Genomic DNA, 27,439 nt, shown 5'->3' with positions numbered 1-27,439 from the left:
CTGATGTTTTAAGTATTGGTGTCGACTTCCATTTCCTCTGTATAATAGAAGATGGATAAATAAATAATTTGCCTGCTGACTGGTACCTTGCCAAGGGTAATTTTTCTTCAGTTTCTGAAATGATAGAACCATTTCAGCATTTTTTTAAGGTTTAGGAATAAACTTAACCCTACTTAACTTCTGTAGGGACACAGACCTTGAGTTCTACAGGATTATTAGGAAACGTTCTCTCCGACATAGTGGCCACGTGGTGTCTGATCCACTGGACGAGGTAGTTGACCATATTCTGGTATTCAATCCACTTGACTTCGACATCCTACAAGGAGAAGATGGCAAAGAAGGTCTGTATCTGCAGATGGCAACATTCACGTCTAACATAGCCTGGCCAGAGGTCGTTATGTGGATCTGCGGGTCTTTAAGCCTGACAGAGAGGACCAGTTCAAGGTTTTCTTCATTTCCTCCCAGTCTCAATTCTGTCCACTTAAACAGCTCTAAAAACATGCTATCAACAGTTGACCACTAAGACTCCCCTAAGGAACGCCAACTCTGATCCAAGGATCCAGGCTGACTGAGGTACCTTGTTAAGGCGGCTTCTGAGGCTGCATTGAAATGTAGCAGAAAAAAACGCCATGATCAATTTGGAGTGTTTCCCGGGCAGTCAAGAAAGGGAGTAATGGCCTGCGAAAGCCAGGTGAGCTACCTTCTCTGCCAGCCTAAGTCTACCTGATATCTGAAACTCACAGAACTACATAAGACACAGGAAACTTGACAGGAATGAAACCTACAGGAAATGTACATGGGGGGAATCATTCAATATTCCTTAAGCAAACTTTTGTTTTTAAATGAAGGAGACTGGAAGACTGTCAACTGTTTTCTTCAATTAAGCATTTGAGGAAGTGCTTATGATGTTCAAAGCACTGTGGTAAGCGCTGTAATAAAAATATACTTTAAGAGATGATCCCTTTTATCAAAGAGTTTTCTGTCTAGACGAGCAGGCAAGAGAGAGTCATAATATAAACAGTTATGCAAAATGAAAAGCAGTACTGAAGAAGTGTTGAAATAACAAAAGTGGGTAGTTTATGCGAGGCATCAAGATAAAAAGTGAGGTGAGCACAGATGTGCCTCAAAAGCATCACCTGAAGGCCTCTTGGGAAGAGGCCGTCCCTGGGCGGCTGTGCAGTGAGCAGGAACTGGAGTGGGCGGTGGGAGGGACAGACAGGTGACGCATGGGATGGAGGCACGGACTCTGAGACAGGAACGCCCTGGCCACCACCAAAAGCTCACGTGGGAACTGATGCTGGGAAGAACGGACACATGCAGAGCCATTGGAGGTCAGTACATCTAGACCGCATTGAGCCTTGCAAGCCACATGAAGCCGTGGGAGGTTTCCAAGCTAATATGCCGACAGTGTGCAGAGATGATGGTAGAAGAAAATCAGGGGAGCCAGCAAGGCCACAAGCAAGCTCACATCCTCATCCCGGTGAAGGGGTGGGAGTGAGGAGCTGCGTGCAGGCTGTGGGGAGGAGCCCGGAGCGGCCACAGGCACTTTCTTGGGCAGCTCTAGCCTGAGTCACAGCAGACACCAGAGCGGAGGGTGAGCACGGCAGCAAGTTGCTTGGGGACCAGCCTTCAAGACAGAGCACACAGGAGGGAAGAGGAACAAGCCTAAACCAGAGCACACGGAGGCGACACAAGAGACCAGAGAGCTCCCAAATCCTCAAGATGAAACAGTAAAGGTGAGTAAAGGTGGCAGCTGAAGGAGCAGAGCGGCCAGGGCGAGGGGGTCCCCCAGGAGCACAGCATGTGTGGGGCGGGGGTCCTGTCCTCCAGAGAAGCACAGCGCTCGTCAGTAGGGCCAGCACGACACACACGGCGAAAATACACTGCAGGCTTCTGGAAGCACGGGACTAAACCAAGAACCCAGAGCCATGTGTCAGAGATCCTGCCCTGCTACAGAGTCTGACAAAATCCAATCACCCTCCTCTGGGCCTCACCTTCAAACCAGAACACAACACAGAGCGGCCTTACTTCCTGGGATCATATAAGTCTATAAACTTGAAAGTGATTTCGGAAGTGAGATAGTCTCTACAGAGAGAAGGATAGCAAACTGGGTGGCTGTTAAACAGCAGCACATTAAAAAAGAAAAAAAAAACTCTCAATTGAGTGGTTCCAGTTTTCATTTACAAGTGACATGCAACTCTGAATAACCTACTTTACGAAATGAAATGTTTCTGAGTTATACTTGAATTGTAATGGTGGAATGGTACCATTAAAATGCATATAGTATCAATTTATTGAGTAGCCTATTAACTCAAATCCATTAAAAAACATTTGACATTTAAAGACTGTAAATCCATACAACTCGACAATACAAAAACAACTGAATTGGAAAGTGGGCAGAAGCTATAAATAGACATTTCTCCAATGAGAACGTACACATGGTCAACAGGCACGTGAAAAGATGCTCAACATCACTAATTATTAGAGAAATGTAAGTCAAAACCATAATGAGGCATCACCTCACACTGATCAGAACAGACATCATTAAAAAGTCAACAAACAATAAATGCTGGAGAGGGTACAGAGAGAAGGGAACCCTTTTAGACTGCTGGTGGGAATGTTACAGCCACCATGGAGAACAGTATGGAGGCTCTTCAGAAAACTAAAAATACAATTAGTATATGATCCAGCAATGCTACTCCTGGGCATATACCCAGGCAGAATTCTAATTCAAAAAGAGCCATACATCTACACTCATAGCAGCGCTACTCACAGTTGCCACGACATGGAAACAACCTGAATGTTGATCAACAGATGAAAGGATAAAGAAAATGTGTACATATATACAAAGGAATACTACTCAGCCATGGAAAAGAATGAAATAATGCCATCTACAGCAACACGGATGGATCTAGAGATCGTCATAATGAGCGAAGTAAGTCAGACAGGGAAACAGAAATATTGCATGGCACCCCTTATATGTGGAATCTAAAAAGAAATGATACAAAGGAACTTACTTACAAAACAAACAAACTCACGGACTTAGAGGACGAACTTATGATTGCTGGCAGGGGAGGATGGGGAAAGGGATAATTAGGGAGTCCGGGATGGACAGGTACACACTGCTATATTTAAAACGGATAACCAACAAGGACCTACTACATAGCACATGGAACTATGCTCAGTGTTATGTGGCAGCCTGGATGGGAGGGGAGTTTGGGGAAGAATGGATCCCGTTGCTGTTCATGTGAGACTAAAGACAAGAAGTTTTTTTTAAAAAAAAAAGATATGGTACATATATACAATGGAATATTACTTGACCATATAAAAGAATAAAATAATGCCATGTGTAGCAACATGGACAGACCCAGAGGGTATCATACTAAGTGAAGGAAGACGGAGAAAGACAATTACCACACAATATGAATGGTATTGTATCTAAAATATGACACACATGAACTTATCTATGAAACAGACACAGAATCACAAACACAGAGAACACACTGATGGGTGCCAAGCGGGAGAGCGTGGGGGAGGTAGGGACTGGGAGGCTATACCCTATGATAAACTATAATGAAAAAGAATATTCAAAAAAGAATGCAAATATACAGATAACTCAATCACTTTGCTGTACAGCATAAATTAACAGAACATTGTAAATCTACTACACTTCCATTTCTTTTAGGTCATATGAACAAAAAATATGACTGCAAAAAGCACTCTCAGAGAATTCAGTCAACTGTGTTATCAACTTCAGAATGGAAAAATCAATACTCACATTTGCCCCGATGCCTTCACCACCTTCAGGGACTTTGGGAAATGCATCATAGAGAGATGATACGTAAGTTATTACTGACTTTTCATCAGGTGAGGAGACATCCACATCTAAAAGCAGCAACATGAATTATTTCAGAATGCTGATCAATTACTTTAGATCAGACCTTCCAGCCCGTCAACATCTGGTCAAGACAATCACTCACCTTCAGGATCCAGAAGTCTTATAACACCGATTTTTTCTGCTACATAGAAAGCGTGCTCTAAATTTGCAAGGTTGCTTTGAACAGCAACAGTATTCATGTCTATCAGGTCCGGCCTAGGAAAAACATATGCTGTATTAATGAGGCTTCTCACTTGCCAATTCAACATGAAATTTACATGTGTACTTATTGACATAACAACTCCTGCAAATCTTAATACTAAGCGTGTGTTGAAATACAGAGCTTTTCAATCCAATCTTCACCACTGCTCCTGTGAACTAAGAATGCCTCCTGTCATATTGGTAAAGAAAGGATGCTGCAGTCAGCAAGCCGTCTCATTACGGCCGCCTGGACCTTGAGCCCTGAGGGAACTCAGGATGGAAACACCCGAGTTTCAAACCTCCAGCCCAAAGCCATCAAACCATCATCAAACTCACCTCAGGGTGAGAAAGCACGGGATCCTGGCCCCGGGCAGCTGAGGCACAGATCAAAAAAACGAGCTAGAGGAGCTCAGAGTCCTGCACCTTCCCATACACAGAAAAGCACTCAATTCATTATCTTGAGAGATCTTGTTTTCTCTAGTTAATTAATCAGGTAGTCTTCTGATGTTGCGACTACCTGATCTCTGTTGCAAAGCCCCCATGCATCCTGGCCTCCCCGGCCTCTTCAGAGCCATCCCTCAGAGCCGTCTGAGAGGCCGTGTCCTAGGGTTGAGGCTTTAATTTTGTTCACCAGATGTAACTCTCACCTTTTAGATCATTCAGTTTTTCAGTCAATACTCACTTCTCTCAGAAACTTTTGTGAGCCAAAAGCAATTGTGGAAAAATGTAACAACTTTCATGTATAAAATTTCAGCAAAATCCACAAATTGCCCGTGATCAGAACATGTATGAGTATCTGTCGCATTCAATCTATTTAAGCCCCATTACCTCAACAGTATCCTTCTAATCCAACTGGCAGCTTCTCAGTGTTCCTCCCAAGGAGCTCAGGCCCCACACACTGTTACCCTCAGGGTACCACCACGCAGAACACCCTCCCGGTCGCAGCCCCCCTGCACAGGCCTGCCCATCCTGGGAGCAGACATCCAGCCCCACCTCCTCCAGGGCCGTCACTCACCTCCCCAGCCCTCATTTCCCACTTTGGTCCCTGAACTCCACCATGCGTAGTTGCCCAGTCGTGTCCAACTCTTCGCAACCCTATGGACTGTAGCCCACCAGGCTCCCCTGTCCATGGGATTCTCCCGGCAAGAAGACTGGAGGAGGTTGCCATGCTCTCCTCCAGGGGATCTTCCTGACCCATGCATTGAACCCACATCTCCCGCGCTGCAGGTGGATTCTCTACCATCTGAGATGCCGGGAAGTCCTACTCCTAAGCCTGTGCCAATTAATCTGGCACCTGGAAGAATCATATACTTCTTTGCCCTTTAAATTTACTGTTCAAAACTGCATCTTGTTTCTCCCAACCGGCTAATTCCAAGATAACAAGAGCCACGTGATTTTAACAGACTTTTGTATCTTATCCTTCTACTGAGATAAACAGTGGCATATATATATTGTAGACACTGAATAAATATCTACAGATAAGGTAAGTAGATTGGTTATTACACAGAATCATAAAAGACTAAAATAAGCACCAGCTTATATCTTCACACACACACACACACACACACACACACACACACACACACCCCATGATGCTATAAACCACAAAGATTACTTAAAACCGGCTCTATCGACATAGGATTTTATAAGACTTCCCAAATACTCCTGAATACTAAGTGTAAAACACTGTAGCCAGAAACTTAACTCAAGGCCAGAAGCCAGTCAGGAAACTTTCCTCTCAAAATCATTTAAAGAATGTAGAAACAAATATGGAAACAGTAAAGCCATCAAAAAGAGCAGTACCAACCCCCAAATCTCTAGGAACCTGTTTCTCAGCTTCTAAGGAAAGGCTCTCATTCCAGCCTCCAAGGGCATCCTGTCTCCCTCAAAATCACCCTCTGGGGTCTGCAGAAGGGTGGGAGCGTTCAGAGGTAGGACAGGAGACTGAGGTGGTTATTCTGAACACAGCGAGAAAACAGATTACAGGACAGAAACAGACCACTAACTTCAGGGAGGGAGGCAGCAATCAGGACGCTTATCTCTATTAAGAAAGCAGACCTCCAAAGATATCTATCTACTCACTGTTTTACTGCACTTTCAAAGTGTTCGTAACCTTGAAATGTACCTACCTACGGATTTCCTGGGAATTATCTGGAAATTCTTTAATGCTTTTCACATTGCCACCAATATGATCACTAGAAAGGTATCTCACATTGATTATACAAACAATGAATCCGCTGACAACAATACAGGTAAATGACGTCACCTCTAAAGTAACACTTTTTATTCACAAATGTGTAGTTTGAAGAGTGATAACCTCAAGATTACTAAACAGGTGTGCATAACAGTCGAGACAAAAACAAATCTCTGAAGTTCAAAAAACTGCTTTGCATCCACAAAGTTCAGACATTTTGAAGAAATAAAAGCCAGTGTTTCTGAGTTTGCCAAGTCTCCCAACAAGAAAGGGCATGTTGTCAAGCAAAGCCTGCCATTAGCAGATAGAGTAAACACTGAGTAATCCCGGAGAATGAATCCAGTCATTGAAGAATCCAGCTTTCCACTGAGAGAACAAAGCACTCCTTCAGAATGACAGAGTTGTTTGAGCACAAAAGCAGCTGTGTAATACATCAATCTGGGATAAGCTGCCTCTGTTTTCCTGATACTTAACCCTTTCATGAAACAAAAGCTTGCAGGGGGTTTCCTCTGTTAAGACTCCAGTGAACAAAACTTAATGAAGCAAAAAGTGTTCTAAAACCACCCTGGAGAAGGAGCAGCCTGAGCGTTGTCGGAATTCTACCTCCCCTGGGGTCCCTCTGCAGCTTCCCATTCTGCTTCTCCTATTTGTCTGGAGCTTCCAGAAGCTGCACATGCTGGGACCTACCTTCCTTTTCCTTCACAGCTTCACTGGGATCATATAACCCTTAAAAACCTGGCTAGTTCCCACATATGCAAGATTTTTGTTTTCATTCTAAAGGCTTCATTTCACTGTAACATCCCCTTTTGTGGAATTTTTACAGGAAATTTTATTCTCATCTTAGGTTTCACTAAGCAAACACTGTATTATACTGTAAGCGACTGTTCGTGCCCTAGTTTACATCACTGGAGTGGGGTGCCATTGCCTTCTCCACACTGAGTATTAACCAGTCTAATTTCCCTGTTTTCTGAAAACCATTCCAAATTATATGATGTAATCCTCTGCCACCTAAAATTATACCAGTTTTTCAAATGGGATAAAAGCCATAAAAGCCATCTAAGCCTTACTTGTATTATTATTCTATGATGACGTCATCTTTTCTGAATGACTCCTTCATCATGGATAGCAGCTTTTTAAAGCACACCTTTACATACCACTTTTTCCCCCACTAAATTAATAGAAAGCGCTTACAAAGACATAAAAAACGGGAGGTGATCACATACATTTTTCACGCTAGATGTATAAAACCAACAGACGCCGTATGAGGAAGTTGAAAGTCAGGCCGAAGCCACTTCTATGCATGCTTAATGACTTTGTCTCAAAAACACAGGACAAAAAGGTACCAAGCAAAATGGCTATTGTCATAATACAAAATAATCTTGGATAAAAGTAATGCTTATCTTTCATACAACACCCAAATTAAAAGTATTCTTCCCAGACAAAACGGATATATGTATACCCAGAGGCATATATGGGCTTGCCTGGTGGCTGAGATGGTAAAGAATCTGTTTGCAATGCAGGAGACTCAGGTATAATTCTTGGGTCAAGAAGATGTCTTGGAGAAGGGAATGGCTACCCACTCCAGTATTCTTGCCTGGAGAATTCCACGGACAGGGAGCCTGACGGGCTATAGTCCACGGGATTGCAAAGAGTCAGACAAGACTGAATGACTAACTTATAGGCATATATACATATATATGCATGGCATTTATATAGAGAGAGGCATACACATACAGATATACAGATATATAGATAGATATAAAGATTGCAACACTCACATTGATAGCCAAACTAGTGGAACATTAAAATTATATAAGAGATTTTTTAGTATAGATGCCCCAAAATAACTCTGCAGTCCCCAAGTGCTTTATCAGTATATTCTCTCACATAAGAATTAGATGGAATTCTACAAGAAAACTGTGACTTAAGTGTCATAAATGGCTGAAGATTAGGCTTTCGTGTTTTATCATGTCAAACACCAACAAGCCCAACCAAGAGGAACATGAAGCAAAGTCAAACAACTGGAAAGAAAGTCCTTAGAAACTGCCATGGGAAATCCCAGAGAGGCACAGATACACATCAATTAAGAGAAGAATACGTTAGTACAGACACAGGTGACCAAATCCTGAACCAAAAATGAAAGGATGCCGACAGGACGTATCTAAGAAATATCAATAGTCAAAGTCCAAATCAGCACTTTTTTCAAGCTATAGAAAGAAATGATTTAAATTCATGAAGTCTGTTACAACCTAAATATCCATCAGCAGATGACTGGACAAAAAAGATGTGGTATATATATACATACACATACACCATAGAATACTACTCAACCATAAAAAGGAACAACATAACGCCATTTGCAGCAACTGGATGGACCTAGAGAATATCATATTCAGTGAAGTCAGTCAGAAAGAGAAAGAAAAGTACCATATGATATCACTTATATGTAGAATCTAAAGCATGACACAAATGCACCTATCTCTATCTATGAAACAGACACAATCCAAAGAAAGGCAATACCAAGGAACGGTCAAACTACCATGAAATTGCGTTCATTTCACGTGCCACCAAGGTAATGCTCAAAAAGCTTCAAGCTAGCCTTCAACACTACAAGAACGGAGAATAGTACGTGAACTGAGAATCTCCAAATGTGCAAGCTTGGGGCCACCCAAGACAGGCGGGTCATGGTGGAGAGGTCTGACAGAATGTGGTCCACTGGAGAAGGGAATGGCAAACCACTTCAGTATCCTTGCCTTGAGAACCCCATGAACAGTATGAAAAGGCAAAAAAAGATAAGACACTGAAGATGAACTCCCCAGGCCAGTAGGTGCCCAACAGGCTACTGGAGATCAGTGGAGAAATAACTCCAGAAAGAATGAAGGGATGGAGCCAAGCAAAAACAACACCCAGCTGTGGATGTGACTGGTGATGGAAGCAAGGTCCAATGCTGTAAAGAGCAATATTGCATAGGAATCTGGAATGTTAGGTCCATGAACCAAGGCAAATTGGAAGTGGTCAAACAGGAGATGGCAAGAGTGAATGTCGACATTCTAGGAATCAGCTAACTAAAATGGACTGAAATGGGTGAATTTAACTCAGATGACCATTATATTTACTACTGTGGGCAGGAATCCCTCAGAAGAAATGGAGTAGCCACCATGGTCAACAAAACAGTCCAAAATGCAGTACCTGGATGCAATCTCAAAAACGACAGAATGATCTCTGTTCGTTTCCAAGGCAAACCATACAATATCACAGTAATCCAAGTCTAATACCCTGACCAGTAACGCTGAAGAAGCTGAAATCGAACGGTGCTATGAAGACCTACAAGACCTTTTAGAACTAACACCTAACAAAGATGTCTTTTTCATTATAGGGGACTGGAATGCAAAAGTAGGAAGTCAAGAAACACCTGGAGTAACAGGCAAATTTGGCCTTGGAATACGGAATGAAGTAGGGCAAAGGCTAATAGAATTTTGCCAAGAGAATGCACTGGTCATAACAAACACCCTCTTCCAACAACACAAGAGAAGACTCTACACATGGACATCACCAGATGGCTAACATTGAAATCAGACTGATTATATTCTTTGCAGCCAAAGATGGAGAAGCACTATACAGTCAGCAAAAACAAGACCGGGAGCTGACTGTGGCTCAGATCATGAACTCCTCATTGCCAAATTCAGACTGAAATTGAAAAAAGTAGGGAAAACCACTAGACCATTCAGGTATGACCTAAATCAAATCCCTTACAATTATACAGTGGAAATGAGAAATAGATTTAAGGGACTAGGTCTGATAGACAGAGCCTGATGAGCCATGGACAGGTTTGTGACACTGTACAGGAGACTGGGATCAAGAACTCCCCTAAGAAAAAGAAATGCAAAAAAGCAAAATGCCTGTCTGAGGAGGCCTTACAAACAGCTGTGAAAAGAAAAGAAGCAAAACGCAAAGGAGAAAAGCAAAGATATACCCATTTGAATGCAGAGTTCCAAAGAACAGCAAGGTGAGATAAGAAAGCCTTCCTTGGTGATTAGTGCAAAGAAATAGAGGAAAACAATAGAATGGGAAAGACTAGAGATCTCTTCAAGAAAATTAGAGGTATCAAGGGAACATTTCATGCAAAGATGGGCTTGATAAAGGACAGAAATGGTATGGACCTAACAGAAGCAGAAGATATTAAGAAGAGGTAGCAAGAATACACACTATACAAAAAAGATCTTCACGACTTAGATAACCATGATGGTGTGATCACTCACCTAGAGCCAGACATCCTGGAATATGAAGTCAAGTGGGCCTTAGGAAGCATCATTATAAACAAAGCTAGTGGAGGTGATGGAATTCCAGTTGAGCTATTTCAAATCCTAAAAGATGATGCTGTGAAAGTGCTGCACTCAATACGCCAGCAAATTTGGAAAACTCAGAAGTGGCCACAGGACCAGAAAAGGTCAGTTTTCATTCCAATCCCAAAGAAAGGCAGTGCCAAAGAATGCTCAAACTACTGCACAATTGCACTCATCTCACACACTAGTAAAGTAATGCTCAAAATTCTCCAAGCCAGGCTTCAGCAATATGTGAACAGTGAAATTCCAGATGTTCAAGCTAGTTTTAGAAAAGGAAGAGGAACCAGAGATCAAATTGCCAACAACCAATGGATAATGAAAAAGCAACAGAGTTCCAGAAAACATCTATTTTTGCTTTAATGACTATGCCAAAGCCTTTGACTGTGTGGATCACCACAAACTGTGGAAAGTTCTGAAAGAGATGTAAATACCAGACCACCCGACCTGCCTCTTGAGAAACTTGTATGCAGGTAAGGAAGCAACAGTTAGAACTGGACATGGAACAACAGACTGGTTCCAAATAGGAAAAGGAGTACGTCAAAGCTGTATATTGTCACCCTGCTTATTTAACTTATATGCAGAGTACATCATGAGAAATGCTGGGCTGGAAGAAGTACAACCTGGAATCAAGATTGCAGGGAAAAATATCAACAACCTCAGATATGCAGATGACATATGGCATATGTCACTTTTTATGCCAGAAAGTGAAGAACTAAAGAGCCTCTTGATGAAAGTGAAACAGGAGAGTAAAAACATTGGCTTAAAGCTCAACATTCAGAAAACTAAGATCATGGATCTGGTCCCATCACTTCATGGCAAATAGATGGGGAAACAGTGGCTGACTTTATTTTGGGGGGGCTCCAAAAATCACTGCAGATCGTGACTGCAGCCATGAAATTTAAAGACACTTGCTCCTTGGAAAGAAAGTTATGACCAATGTAGACAGCATATTAAAAAGCAGAGACATTACTTTGCCAAGAACGGTCCATCTCATCAAGGCTATGGTTTTTCCAATAGTCATGTAAGGATGTGAGAGTTGGATTATAAAGAAAGCTGAGTACCACAGAATTGATGCTTTTGAACTGTGGTTTTGGAGAAGACTCTTGCAAGTCCCTTGGACTGCAAGGAGATCCAACCAGTCCAACCTAAAGGAGATCAGTCCTGAGTGATGTTCAAGCTGAAACTCCAATACTTTGGCCACCTGATGTTAAGAGCGGACTCATTTGAAAAGACCCTGATGCTGGGAACGATTGAAGGCCAGAGGAGAAGGGGACGACAGAGGATGAGATGGTTGGATGGCATCACTGACTCAATGGACATGAGTTTGAGTAAACTCTAGGATGATGATTGGTGATGGACAGGGAGGCCTGGCGTGCTGCAGTCCATGGGGTCGCAAAGTGTCAGAAACGATTGAGAGACTGAACTGAACTGAATGATTTATGATGTTGAGCATCTTTTCATGTACTTACAGGCCATCTGTGCATCTTCTCTGGATAGCATCTAACCAAGTCCTTTGCCAATTTTAAAATCGAGTTGTTTGATTTTTCATTGTTAAATTGTAGGATTGTATATATTTTAGGTATTAAATTACTTTCACATGTATGATTTTCAAATATATTCTACCATTCTGTAGGCTGCTTTTTCACACTGTTGATACTGTTTTCTGATGCACAGAAGCTTTTGCTTTCATGTAGTCCAGTTCTTGTATTTTTTCTTAGTTACCCATGCTTTGGTAACATATGCAAAAAATCCCTGCCTAACCCAATGTCATAAAGTTTTTCTTTTATGATTTCTTCTAAGTTTTATAGTTTTAGCTTTTATGTTTTAACTTTTTATTTTATATTGGAGTATAATTGATTAACAATGCTGTGTTTCAGCTGCACAGCAAAATGATTCAGTTATTCATATGTATGCATTCTTTTTTATATATATCTTTTCCATTACGGTTTATCATAGGGTACTAAATACAGTTCCCTGCGCCAGCAGTAGGGCCTTGCTGCCTACCCATCCTGCAGGTAACAGTTTACCTCTGCGGACTCCAAACTCCCAGTCCTTCCCTCTGCCACCCCCTCCCCTCTGACAACCAACACTCTGTTCTCTCCACGATTCTTACCTGATGTTTTTAAATAAAATCAAAACCACTGAAATAAACCTTGTGATTGGAGATATCTGCTCATCTGAAAGGACACTGAGCAACAGTTTTCTTTCTCAGTTGGAAAAAAAAAAAATAGAAAGATAGGCAGTTGCAAGGTCTGGGAGAGGGGGAGGGGAAGTTACTGCTCAATGGGCACAGAGCTTGAGTTTTGCAAGATGAAAACAGTTCTGCAGATGCGTGGTGGTAATGTTTGTATAACACTGTGGTTGTGTTTAATCCCAGTAAACTGTACACTAAAAATGGTTAAGGGGACTTCCCTGGTGGTCCAGTGGCTAGGACTCTGTGCTCCCAATGCAGGGGGCCTGGGTTCAATCTCTGGTCAGGGAACAAGATTTCTCATGCTGCAACTAAAACCTGCATGCGACAGCAAAGACAGAAGACCCTATGCGCTGCAACTAAGACCCTGAGCAGCCAAATAAGTAAACAGTTTTTTTCTGTTACACGCCACGGCCCCTCAGCATCCGTGGTGGATCAGTCCTGGACCCACAGGGACACAAGTCCCCTGACGCTCAAGTCTCTTACGACCCTCCGCGCACAGGCAGCTCTGCATCAGTGGGTTCAGTCAACCCTGGGCTGTGCAGCTTTAGGTTGGTACAAAGTAATTCTGGCTTTGCACTGTTGAACTTTCGCCAGTTGATACTGGAATACATTCTTAAAGAAATGTGGTTGTGCTATGTATCATTTTAACAGGTATTTCTTGCTTTATGTTTTCTGCTAGTGAATCATTACTTGCTGTTTATTTTATGTATATTTTAGACTATGGAAACGATGTTAGACAAAAAGCAAACTTGAGCAATTTTCTTATTCGAGTTCAAAATGGGTCATAAAGCAGTGCATTTGGCCCAGAAACTGCTAGCGAACATACAGCGCAAGGGTGGTTCAAGAAGCTTTGCGAAGGAAACAAGTGCCTTGAAGATGAGGAGGTTCAGTGGCTGGCCACTGGGAGCTGACAACAACTGAGAGGAGCATCGAAGCTGATCCTTCACAACGACATGAGAAGCTGCCCAAGAAGCCAACATCAACCATTCTACCGTCGTTTGGCACTGAAGCCAACTGGAAAGGTGAAAAGGCTCGGTAACTGGGTGCCTCACGAGCTGACTGCAGATCAAAAAAATACACATTTTGAAGTTTATATTCTCTTATTCTACACAACAACAATGAACCATTTCTCAATTGGATTGTGATGTGCAATGAAAAGTAGATTTTATACAAAAACCAGTGACAACCAGCTCAGTGGATGGACTGAGAAGAAACTCCAAAGCACTTCCCTAAGCCAAGCTTGCACCAAAAAAGGAGTCACGGTCACTGTTCAGTGGTCTGCTGCTGGTCTGACCCACCCACAACTTTCCAAATCCCAGCAAACCATTACCTAAGAGACGTATGCTCAGCAAATCGATGAGATGCACAGAAAACTGAAACAGCGGCAGCCAGCACTGGTGAGCAGAGTGGGCCCAACTCTGCAACCACACCCAACCACACACTGCACAACCAACGCTTCAAAAGCTGAACGAATTGGGCCATGAAGTTTTGCCTCATCTGCCATATTCACCTGACTCTCACCAACTGACTAGCACTTCTTCAAGCACCTAGACACCATTTTTCAAGGAAAAAGTTTCCACCGCAAGCAGGAGGCAGAAAATGCTTTCCAAGAGTTCATTGAATCCTGAAGCACAGATTTTTATGCTACAGAAATAGACTTCTTTCTCCCTGGCAAAAATGACTTGATTGTAATGGTACCTATTTTGACTAATAAAGATGTGTTTGAGCTTAATTAAAATGATTTAAAATTCAGGGTCTGAAACTATAATTACTTTTGCACCAACCTAATATTTTAGATCACCAGGTGGTTGCATCTGCATATCCCATTACCTCTGGATTGATATTGATGGGCAACAGTATGTTTTACCAGTGTTTTTAAAAGTTTCCAAAAATCATTACAGACAAATTTTCACATATTTGAGAAAAATGGGCTATATGGAGGTAGAAAAAAGTCAGAGGGATGTGATTCAGGTGTCCTGTGACTTAGTCCTAACTTGCTTGGACTTTGAACACACATCCAGACACCCTTGTCTCACCTCCTGTCTATAAAGAACGAACACTGAGAATCACCAGGAACCATCTAGAATTTCAGTTATCCTGAGTGAGCATCTGCAAATGTGTGTGGGGTGGAGGGAGATGCTGGGGCTGCTGCGGCCATACGGTCTGAGGAACCCCACCGATTTGCCTCAAGTCTCAACAGGAGATCCCATGAAGGTACTTGGGAAACCAAGCACACAGAGCCACGTGTACAGGTCACTAAGAAGTTCTTATGGGAACATAAACACATGACATGACGCAATCGGAGAAGGCAGACTGTGGGGCTTTGGAATGCTAATCATAGATAATCCTCCCCCGGCAACACACTAGCAGTTCGTTCATTCACTCATATTTAATAAGCATCTACATGAGCCTGGCTGATGAGTGAGGCATTAAGAATAACGGACACTGACTTGCATTTCTCTGAATAACTGGTGATGTTGAGCATCCTTCCATGTGCCTACTGGCCGTCTGTATGTCTTCTTTGGAGAAATGTTTATTCAGGTCTTCAGGCCATTTTTCGAAACAAACTAGTATATATAAGACGGATAAACAACAAGGTCCCACAGGGCACTATATTCAATATCCTATGATGAACAATAAGGGAAAAGAATATGGAAAAAGTATATACAGATACATAAAACTGAAGCAGTGTGCCGTACAGCAGCAATCAGAACAACACTGTAAGTCAACCACACTTCAGCAAAAACAAGAAAAAAATTTTTAAAGAGTATAGGACTGTGTATGGAGAGCTCAAAACCCTGAAGGGAGCTGGGGGGGAATCCTGGAGAGCCCCTGGTGAGAGCGGCAGGTGTGGGGCGGGGAGCATGGACTGCACTGTCGGGGGAGTCGAGGCCCAGGGGCCCAGCTCAGCTCAGGAGCCAGCAGCAGGGGCACGCGGGAGGCGGGGACAGGAGCCCAGGTGATGCCCAACCTCATGAACTTCTTACGGGATTTTGTTTTCCCAACAACTATGGAAAACCACTCAAATGCATTAGGAGGATTAAGAGACTAAGCCATCAGCTCCAGGCCAGGTGGAGAAGAAATGTAAAAGGGAGACAGTCCTCTCACAGAATCCAGGGCGAGGCGCGGGAGACTCGCGGAAGGACACGGCTGCAGAGGGAAACGTCGTGGGCCGGGAGCTATGAGAAGGGCACGGCACGGAGCTTAGCTTTCCCACCCACTTACAGTACTCGGGGCTGGACGCAGGGACGGGGGTCAACAGGGAGGAAGGAGAAAGGAGACAGGCCGCCCTGAGATCCCCACGTCCACCAGCCTCCAGGAGGTCGGATGCGGAAAGGGCGCCGCAAATAAGCCCCAGAAACACGAGGAAACCTAGGGCAAGTGGGGCTGGAAGAGAAAAAGGGCAATTCACGAAGAAAGGACGGTCAACAGAGCCCAATACTGGCAGGTAAGACGAGGCCTGGGACGCGTGCGCTGGATGTGTCCACAGTCATCCTGAAATCCCTCGTGATGCGAGGAGAAGTGGTTCTGGGGGTTTGAGGGGCTGGGAGCCAGGTTCCCAGTCGGCTGAGGAGTAAGGATGGGGGGAAAAAATAAAAATAAAAAGAGAGTGCAGACGACTCTTCTGAGAAATCTAGCCTGTAAGGAGGTTAAGGCAGTACCCAGAACAAAAGCTAGGGATTAAGGGACGTTTTTAAATTGTTTGCTGTTTTAGAGATGAAGAGGTTTCAGCATGTTTAATATCCGATGAGAGGGCCCTCCCCTGGGGTCCAGTATTTAGGGCGTGGTGCTCCCATTGCAGGGTTGTGGGTTCGATCCCTGGTCAGAGAACTAAGATCCCACAAGCCACGCCCAATGAGAAAGACCCGCTGAGAGACATTTACTAGAATGGGAAAGAAGGTTTCTGGAGCAGTAGAGGACATGGGGTACGAGGGACAGGCCCGGACAGGTGGCAAGAGGGCACCTGGCAAACGGGGGCAGAGATGGCAAGAGGCAGGCAGAGGAAGGCGGGTTTGCTCCTTGGAGAGCCAACAGGACAACTCTCCACTTGCTGGCTTCAAAATCCTCTGAAAGCAGGAGTGAGGAAGACCAGGTGGTGACAGGGAGAGGAGTGGATGAACAGGCACAGAAGGACGCCTGGGAGCCACGAGGCTGGGAACCCGCCCTGCAGTCCGCCTCGGTCTCCTCTGCTTCTGTGCTGGGCACAGGCCCCGAGCAAGCCGAGGGCTGGGATCAGACAGGCCAGGCTTCTCTGGGAAACTGGTGTGTGCTCAGCGGCATGGACAGAAGTAAACAGGATTCTGTGCAAGAAAAGAGGGAAGGAGGAAGGGTAGACAGACAGACAGAGAGAGGAGACAGAAAGAGAGAGACAGAGAGAGAAAGAAAGGAAAGGAGGAGGGAGGGGGAGACAGAGAGAAAGAAAGAAGGAGGGAGGAGGGGGAGGGGGGCGGGGGAGAGGAAGGCCCTGCAGGGTCAGGGAGGAGGGACCCACTCTGCTCACCAGACGCCACTACTAGCCCAACCTCGGGGTCAGCACACCGCACACCGCCTTACACGCAGATGCATGAAGCCGCCTGCGGCGGTTCACATCCGCTCTCAGATACATCTCACACACGAGTGTGCACTGATGACACCTCGCTTAGCCTCTGACAGCAGGACAGTCGCCATAACAGACTCCTGAAGATGACTATGTGGACCAAATCATGTTCAGACTAGCGTATTCTTATTGTTCTTGCTGGGGAAAAGCATCTCACCTTGGCCCCCGCCCCTCATTGCGGCGGGGACCTGTAATATGGTCCTTGCCCTCCCCCAGCAGTAACTGGGAACATGCAGGAGACACCCCCACTGTTGTGTAACTGGGCACAGACAGTCCCTGATGCTCATATTTGGGTACACACTGTTAACGGAACAAGGCCAGGGGCCCCAAGGCAGCAACAAGCTATAAAGGTAACTTTCCCTCATCTCACAATGAAATGCCTGAATTTACTCTCAATATTCTCATTTTTTCCTGCGAGGTGACTCTCCCCTACCTAACACAGCAGAAAGCAAAGAAGGAGAAGCACTATAATTCACAGCAAGCTTTGTCAGGACTTCAAGATTAGAATCTAACAGGAGACATCAGGAGACATCTAACGAATTAAGACTCTCCATTCACAGAGAACAGTTAACCCCTCACAGCCTCACAGACTTCACTAAATACAAAAAACAGTACTGATCTTGAGAAAGGAGTAACTTCTTCAGTCTCCATATTAAAGTGAACTTACAACAGTAAACTGGAAATAAATCTAGGGGATGAATACTGCTGCCCTTCCCCGGAAAAAGGGGGGATGGCAATGAAATCAACTTATTTACTCTGGGAGAAAATACTAAACTGCTCCCATCGGAGAGCAGCACGACAATATGAACCTATCAATGCGCCAGAATAAAAGTGGCCTTGCAAGAGAACAGAGGAAGGGCTGGAGAGAGCCAGCCGTGGTCCCGATCGCAGGAGGAGTCTCTGGGTGGAGGAGGTCAGGGAGAGCGCAGCGGAAATGGTGAAGGAGGGCTGTACCAGCTCCACAGACAGGAGGGGTTCCTCCAGCAAAGCCGTCTTCTCCTGGGCCCCCCAGTCACAGCCTGTTATCAGGGGGCTGGCAGCAGCCTGGAGGAGGGAAGGAATCTGACATCTGTGACGCACCTCCTTAATCTCACCAGACACAGTTTCATCTGTTATCTCAAGACACCCCTCCCTTCCCACTAGTATCCCAACATCTTACATGATCACATCATTCAGAAATGTCCTCACTCACTCGGTCATTTCTCCCCTTAAACTCAACACATACATGTTTAGACTAACAGCCTGTACGCCAGACAGAGGGACGGGCAGGCCTGCCATGTCAGCTCCAGCACAGAGTTTAAAAGCTGAAGAAAATTAACTGCATGAACAAAGGAGTCAATTTAAAAAGAAAGCTAAGAACATGAAAGGGGGTTGGATCTGCTAGGACGCAACGGACAAGGAAGCAAACCGTTCTTTCTCAAAAGCGACACGCAGGGCAAACAGCACAGGAGGAGGTACAGGTCAGTGCAGCTCACAGACAATGCAGACACAAGTCCTACAATTTAAATGACCCACAGATTCTGCTTCTAGGAACTTATCCTACAGGCGTATTCATACATCTGCACAGAGGCACATACGAAGTTCAGTACAGTAGTTTTTAGTGGCAGTAAACAACATCCATCCATAGTGCAGGGCATACGGGATCAGTTGTGTCCAACTTCTTGTGAACCCATGGACTGCAGCCCGCTTTCATGGTCAGGCCAGCCAGGGGAGACATCTTCCTATTATGGGTGGATAACGTTTTCAGTTTTCTGACTCCAAAATGCAACTAGGAGAATGAGGCTGTGCTGACTTCCTAGATACAAGGACCTATTTCACAGAATAATGGAAGGCTTAGTGCGATAGTGCATTTCTGTAAATTAATCTTGGCAAGAGGGCCAGGAACACAGAAAAAAAGGTAATGTAAACACATACTCCTATAAATATTAATATTTACATGCTAACTAAAGTCCCAAAGCTACATGTAAAAATACACAGACGAACACTAAAAACATTCCCTGGACATAGACACTAACGCACACACCTCGCTTGGGTACAGAGGCGTTACAAACCATGCATGTGAGCTCCCTGAAGATTTTAAAATGTGATCATGTATACAAGTCACCCACATGTACTCTCAGAGTTCTAAGTGTTTTAAGTTTACCTGGTAAGGGAAATAAGACATTTGATTTTGCCTCACAAACTCACACGTTTGTGACTTTAAAAAACAATGAACAACCGTCAGGGCTCAGTCTAGGCTATGCCTAGCCTGTGGCCACACAAACCTTACCTGTGTGTGCGTGCACGTGCACACACACACACACACACATACACACACACACACACACACACACATATCCTGGTACCTCTGGATCTGCAGCCTGAGGGCAGACCAGTTTCCGAGAGAAAGGAATCTTCTAGTTAATACTAATCCAACTTCCTATGGGAACATTTCAAACCCTCAAGGGCCTCCTCCCAGTATAAACCAGTCCAGTCCAGTTTAGCTGGTAAGGTGTGACTGACTCCAGGTGTGAGGCTGAATCACAGCCTCCAGGTCCTGTTAAAGGAGATGACTAGAACACAGCCTCACAGCCCAACCTTCCCAATTACAGCGCCTTTCAACAGTTCATAGAATGCAGCAGAATGATGGTCCTATTAAAGTTTAAGTCCAAATGTAAACAATGAACAAAATCATTGCTACCCATCTCTACACTCAGATGAGTGAAAAATTCCTGGCTGCCTAATTAAAAAAAAAAAACAAATGGCATGCTTTTAAACACAACTTGTTCCAAAAATATTGACTCGTACGTGGGTAACAGATTTAAAACATGCTTGTGAAAAGAATGTGGGGGCCAAGAAGGAGAGTTAAACACAAGAATGGGATAAATTAAGAACAAGAGGAGGACAAGCAGGAACTAGTGCCCTGAAATTATCTCTTGGCAAAACCCCTGCAGCAGTTCAGTGCTGACGTACTCATCAGCATCTCTTCATGTGGCCACCTGAGCTCACCCGCTGCACGGTCTGTGCTGCTCGTTCTGGCCCGTGGGCGCCCATTCGTGTCTCTGCCTGTCACAGAGACATGTTTTCACGCTGAGAGAAGCTTCACGCTGCTGAGTTGGAACTTGGCTTTCATGAGCGTTCCAGGGCAGAGACTGATAAAGTCAGACAAGCTGGGGGCTGAATTCAAGCTGGAATCAGAGTGTTATTTTTCAGCAAGAAAAAAGTCCATTTTCCTGTACCTGAGCACACAGAAGTCTCTGTTAACCCCTCTGCTGGGACACCTGCCTCTCAAGGACACGCACACTGTCAGGGATTTCACTTCCCTGTCTGTCTTAACTCTTGGTGACATCAATCCACTATCTAGGAGACACTCCTGGAATCCCGTGGCTATTGATTCTCAATCAATTCTACTTCATCCTCTCTTGCTTTCAAGCTCCTTACTCCGCAAATGCTCTTGTGACATCCTTCTGATTTAAGTCCATCAAATCAAAATCTGCTTTGTTCTTCCTTCAAATGAAAGGTGACTTGTGAGGGCCATTGTAAGGCTAATTTACCTAAGATCTCTGACCAGTTGAGTGTTGGTGAAAAGATCTTAACATGCTTTCAAGATAATTTAAACTATACAAACAAAACAAGCAGGGAACTACTAAAACATATGGTATTTTTATTATCTGAACCCCCTTTCATTGAAAACTGAATGTAACAAATGAATGTTCCTAGAAGGAATTAGGGACAGATTCCTAAGACAGAAGTAACATGAAAATAATCTATCAGTGACTTATTTAAATAGAACCCACAGAACCAACCTTTGTAATCTCTAAATCATATTACTTTATCACCCTTACTACTGAAATAAAGCAGGGCCCTGAAGGGCTCCTGAGCACAGAAGCCTTTCTGTTCCTTATTTCTTGCTTATAGGGAACAGACTCTAGCTTCTACAACCTTCTCTGAGGCCCAAAGGGCAGAAATGAATTAAAAAAAAAAAAACAAAAAAACAGCTGGCTTAAAACTCAACAGTCAAAAAACTAAGATCATGGCATCTGGTCCCATCACTTCCTGACAAATAGATGGGAAAACAATGGAAACAGTGACAGACTTCATTTTCTTGGGCCTCCAAAATCACCGCAGATGAAGCCATGAAATTAAAATATGCTTGCTCCTGGGGAAGAAAAGCAATGACAAACCTAGACAGCATATTAAAAAACAGAGACATTACTTTGCTGACAAAGGTCCATCTAGTCAAAGCTATGGTTTCTCCAGTAGTCATGTATGGATGTGAGAGTGGGACCATAAGGAAAGTTGAACACTAAAGAATTGATGCTTTTGAACTGTGGTGTTGGAGAAGACTCTTGAGAGTCCCTTAAATGGCAAGGAGATCAAACCAGTCCATCCTAAAGGAAATCAGTCCTGAATATTCACTGGAAGGACTGATGCCGAAGCTAAAGCTCCAATACTTTGGCCACCTGATGCAAAGAGCTGATTCATTAGAAAAGACCCTGCTGTTGGGAAAGACTGAAGGCAGGAGGAGACAGGGACAACAGAGGATGAGATGGTTGGATGGCATCACCGACTCAACGGACATGAGTTTGAGCAAACTCCAAGAGTTGGTGATGGACAGGGAGGCCTGGTGTGCTGCAGTCCATGGGGTCACAAAGAGTCGGACACAACTGAGCAACTGAACTGAATCAGGAAGCGAGGGGATGCAGAGACCAGTGAGGAGCAGCCAGGACACAACAGTGTAGCCTTGAGACGGGGTTCCAGTTCCCCTCAAGGGATACACTAACAGTGTCTTTGAGCTCTTTACAGAACTAAAACCCCCAACAAATGGAAGATGTCAGCATTTTTCATTCCAGAGAAAACCACCTAAGGCCAAGTTAAGTGAACCAGAGAAGATCATCAGAAGATTACCTGAGATCAGATTAAAGGAACAGAGGCCCTGCACACACCCTTATCTTATCAGCAACCCCCTTTAAACCACTGCTATAAAATTCCCCACTAATCCTCCACAAGGATTTTGAGAGGCACAAGCCCACTGTGGCCCCCTTTGCAGGCAAAGATATAAAACTATTCTTTTCTCTTCACCCAAAACTCTGTCTCCCAGACCCGATCCAGAATGGATGCACAGGGGTTGAGTTTGGGCATAAGTACCCACCGCACCATCCAGGCCCTCCACCCTCTAGGATCCCAGGGACACACTCAAACTACAGAACAGTTCATCTGTGACTTTGCTCTTACTAGTCCTGTTCTAATGTTCTCTTTATTATCTAAGTTTTCCTCACTATATGATAGTTGTTGATGCTGTTTTCAGAGATGGCTCATTCTAGATTAAACAATTAATGCTGTCCTCATTAATTCCTTACAAGAGACCAAGATCTTAGTTGGCAGTTATATATGGTACTATTTATTTGGTCATTTTGTAAGCAGATAGGGTAGGTGCTCCCAGAGAAAGAGAACCAGGCAAGGCTTTCTTGGCGTAAGAGAACCGTTTTTGGCCTAAGCCGTCTTGTGATCTAAGCCTTGCCACCATGCTTGCCCCTGAACAGATCTCAGTCATTAACGATCTTATGGGAACAAAAAAACATAGAAACTCTGCCCTGTCATCCAGTAAGATAAGTAACAATAGCAAAGATAATATACTAGTTATAAAGACTCTCAGTTCTGTTTCAATGGTAAAGATTAGCCTGAAATGCTCAACCAACAGATAAACTACAATCTAAAGGATGATGACTTTTTCTGACCCTAGAGACTTCAATCTGTTGGCTGCCCAAGTGCCTTCATGCATATGCAAGTACCCTTAATTTAAAATTTCCCCAGTTATGCTATCTAGGCTGCTTCTAGAAAGATCCTCAGTGTTCTCCTGACTTGCAGCAAGTAATAATAAATCCTTCCATCTCCCCATCTTGGTTTGGTTGTGTTTTTTGCCTTGACACCCACCAAAAGGTGAACCCAGTTTTGGGGTAACAATTTCTGAAATCCATTGAGAATTCTTACATCTTTAGTCTTTAAGGACACACTACCACAACTGCTCTGGCCAACAGTTCCGTTTCTTGGTATTTAGTCTGCCTACTGGAAATTACCTAAGTATTTACAGAGAAGTAGATGAGGACTTGAGAATCCAGAGCAAACACGTCCATTATTAAAAGGGTATCTGGTGTGAAGCATATGAGTTACCTTTTGAGCCTCAGTTTAATAATTTAACAATTTGATAATTTAATAAATAGATAACAGTGAAAACAGTACCATCCGTTTCACAGGATTGTGGTAATTTTGAAAGCTGCTGCTGCTGCTGCTGCTAAGTCGCTTCAGTCGTGTCCGACTCTGTGCGACCCCACAGACGGCAGCCCACCAGGCTCCCCCGTCCCTGGGATTCTCCAGGCAAGAACACTGGAGTGGGTTGCCATTTCCTTCTCCAATGCATGAAAGTGAAAAGTGAAAGTGAAGTTGCTCAGTCATGTCCGACTTTTCGCAACCCCATGGACTGCAGCCCACCAGGCCCCTCCATCCATGGGCTTTTCCAGGCAAGAGTACTGGAGTGGGGTGCCATTGCCTTCTCCAAATTTTGAAAGCTACTAATTTGCATTGGAGAAGGAGGTGGCGGCCCACTCCAGTGCTCTTGTCTGGAGAATCCCAGGGACGGGGGGAGCCTGGTGGGCTGCCGTCTATGGGGTCGCACAGAGTTGGACACGACTGAAGCGACTTAGCAAGCAACCAAATACTAAAATACTAAATGCTAAAAAATAGGCAGGACAGAAACTAGTATCTGTTCAACATCCTGCATCTAATTCTTGGGTACCCACTATATGATGGTTACTTTCTTTTCACCTTTATAAAACATTTTTATTTCCTAAAAACTACAAATCAGTCTTATTATATAAATTTGTCTTTGTTTTTATTTAATAATATTATTCATTATTACTTATTTCATATAATTCTGTTTCAAGAAACAGAATTTTAGAAAATTAAGTTTCTATGGAACTTTAGGAATAAGTGAAATGTTATTAAAGTAGTGCTTACCAGGGTTAACAAACACACTCTCCACTTTTAAAAGTCATACTCTATGAGGGACACTAATAGCAATATGCTAGACAATTCAAATTAATGTGCTTGACTCACAACTACTGACATTGCTGCTGCTAAGTCGCTTCAGTCGTGTCCGACTCTGTGCGACCCCACAGACGGCAGCACACCAGGCTCCCCCGTCCCTGGGATTCTCCAGGCAAGAACGCTGGAGTGGGTTGCCATTTCCTTCTCCGATGCATGAAAGTGAAAAGTGAAAGTGAAGTCGCTCAGTCGTGTCTGACCCTTAGCATGGACTGCAGCCTACCAGGCCGCTCCGTCCATGGGATTTTCCAGGCAAGAGTACTGGAGTAGGGTGCCACTGCCTTCTCCGCTACTGACATTATTCACGTGCATATGGAAGCTGAACGATGCTATCACTCTTCTCATTTCAGGTCCTATTTTGGAATCTTTAGACGATATTATATACAGTTAGCCCTCTGTATCTGTGGTTTCTGCATCCTCAAATTCAACTAACCACAGATCAAAAATATTTGAAAAAAAATTCTAGAAAGTTCCAAAAAGCAAAATGAGTTTTGCTGTGTGCTGGCCACTGTGTACACAGCATTTCCTTTGTATTAGGTATTAGAAGTAACTTAGAGATGATTCATTGGAGAAGGAAATGGCAACCCACTCCAGTGTTCTTGCCTGGAGAACCCCAGGGACAGGGGGAGCCTGGTGGGAGGCCGTCTATGGGGTCACACAGAGTCAGACATGACTGAAGTGACTTAGCAGCAGCAGCAGCAGAGATGATTCAAAGTATACAGAGGATACATGAGGTTATATACAAACACTGCACAGTGCGAGCATTCATAGATTTTGTTATCCGTGGGATAAACCCCAGTGGATACAAGGGGACAGTGATACACAAAAACCTTACTAAATCAGTTATGTCAAATAATACTGATCTACTCTTATTTGATGAATCCTACCTATTCCCTTCTCAGCTCCAGAGAAATCTGCACTCTATCCAGGCACCCCTGCCACATCAGGGTTCCATACCCCTCTTTCCACGCACTGCCCTGATCAGGAGGTTGTTTCCTGCAAAACCCTCACTCCCACCTAAGGTCCTTCTCAAGAAAATAATCTATAAGATTAAGCTTGGTATCTGAGAAGAAACCCAACACATGTGCCACCTCAGATAATTTTTATTATAGAAGTCAAATAAAATCCATGCAAATAATAAAATTTGTATCTCAAAAAGCCCAATTAAAAAAAAAAAAGCCCAATTAAGTGGGTATATTTCCACAGCAAATCCAAATAAATACATCACAAAATTTAAGAGAATAATTATCAAGGGGAAAACTGTTAAAACACAATTCTATAAATGCGATTATTTCTGCCCAATAGCCAAAAATGTAACAGTGATTTGTTAATTGTTTATAACTTTGTCTCTTTTGTCTTCAGTAAGTCAAGACAATCAACAACGAAAACCATGTATAAATCAACACCATCTGCTTAATTATTACACGGACTAGGGAAAAGGTACTCAACTATTTTTTAAGAAAAAACAAAGGCCCAAGGATTCGAAAAAATACAGTTCTACAGATGAAAGGTTTCTTCTAGTTAAAGAAACCACAGTGATATTCCAGGCACAGAATAACTTGACATTTCAGCAACCAAAAAATCTTGTAACCATTTAAACCAGATGGTATTTTTACCATGAATTCTAATAAGGGAAAACAACACACAGGAGGGAATCAAGTTCCAAGTTAAGGCTAAACACACTGCTGTACACAAAACAGACAACCAACAAGGACCTAGTGTATATACAGAGAACTATACTCAGTATTTGCTAACAACCTAAGGGGAAAAGAATCTGAGAAAGAACAGACTCAGATTACTGAATCACTTTACACCAGAAACTAATGCAACACTGTAAATCAACTACACTTCAGTCAAACAAGAAGTTAAAGGAAAAAAAAGCTAAAGCTAAGCAATGTTCTAAAATGATTACTCTGCCGAAACGGAAGTTCAAAACGAACAATGCTCACAAGAGTGAAATCCTGTCCTAAAACAAGGTGAGCTCTGAAACGTAAACAGGGTAGTGATTTATTTAAGTACTTGGGGAAAAAAGGCACAGCAGGTATACCTCAATTTGCATTCATAACCCTTCATAAGTATCGCAGAGACAATGCCTGCAGAGTATGGCTTTTAAAAGTCAGTCATTTTAGAAGAAGAGCTGGCTTACAAATGCTTTGCTTCTACCTAAAAAACTTCAAAGCAGAGCACACCTTCAAAACGCACCCTGACACCCACCCTTCGGTCTAACAACCCCCACACTGCCATCCAAAGGCTACGAAGACCTTTCCGCTCAGGTACAGAGTGGGTCCGGCCTTCCAATGGCCTGCATTCTAAGTCACACAGAACACACAGCGTGACCATCACAGTGTCTGTGGCCACAAAACCCTCCTGGCAGCGGGGCCCTCAAGGACAGCTGTGCTTTATTCTGGACAAGAGCTACCAGGTTTTTCTTTCTAACTCAGCAACCAACACCCACATCTACTGAAATGCCATCCTGTAAAGGAGGCAGACTGACCGCGTTTAAAGGGGCTCTTGGGTGTGGGCCACGGGAAACTCGGTACAGTGTTACATGTCTCAAAGTCTCCAAAGTGAAAAGAGGGAGAGAAGAGTGGTAGGGAAAGGGGAGAATGGGGCGGGGTGCCAGGCAAGCAGCCCAGGTGGGAATCACACTCTGCATCTCAGCAGCACTGTGACCTTGGCAAACCTGAGGGGGCCCATCTGTAACGTGGGCTTCCTCCCAGAGCTCGAGGAAGATACGAATGCCACAATATAGAGGAAGCGTCTAACAGAATGCCTCACAGGCAGCAAGTTAGCAGGATATTAACTGTTTTATATAATTATTCTTTTATTTCCAAGTAACTCTGTCAGTTCAGTGAGTTAGAGTTTGGACTTACTCTCACAGGAAGATACTCAGCTCTTCAAGAGCATGACAAACTCCTTGCAAAACTGAGAAAAATAACTGAAATCAAGAATG

General features: G+C 43.7%; 1 protein-coding gene across 23 annotated transcripts in view; it reads right to left on the bottom strand.

Annotated features, from left to right (window-relative positions):
- The window catches only part of DST (dystonin), a 520,430-nt gene that overhangs the window by 199,058 nt on the left and 293,933 nt on the right, over positions 1–27,439 (bottom strand). For all 23 annotated transcript variants that reach the window (XM_027524344.1, XM_027524350.1, XM_027524347.1 and 20 more), the window contains 3 exons: positions 3,981–4,093; positions 3,779–3,885; positions 197–316 (listed from right to left, as the gene is read on the bottom strand). In XM_027524344.1, coding sequence (XP_027380145.1) covers positions 197–316; positions 3,779–3,885; positions 3,981–4,093 — 340 coding nt within the window. The remainder of the gene's footprint in view (positions 1–196; positions 317–3,778; positions 3,886–3,980; positions 4,094–27,439) is intronic.

This window comes from Bos indicus x Bos taurus, chromosome 23, assembly GCF_003369695.1.
Source record: "Bos indicus x Bos taurus breed Angus x Brahman F1 hybrid chromosome 23, Bos_hybrid_MaternalHap_v2.0, whole genome shotgun sequence".
Taxonomy (NCBI): Eukaryota; Metazoa; Chordata; class Mammalia; order Artiodactyla; family Bovidae; genus Bos; species Bos indicus x Bos taurus.
Note: the sequence above shows the minus strand (reverse complement) of the source record. Positions and strands in the feature narration are given on the sequence as shown.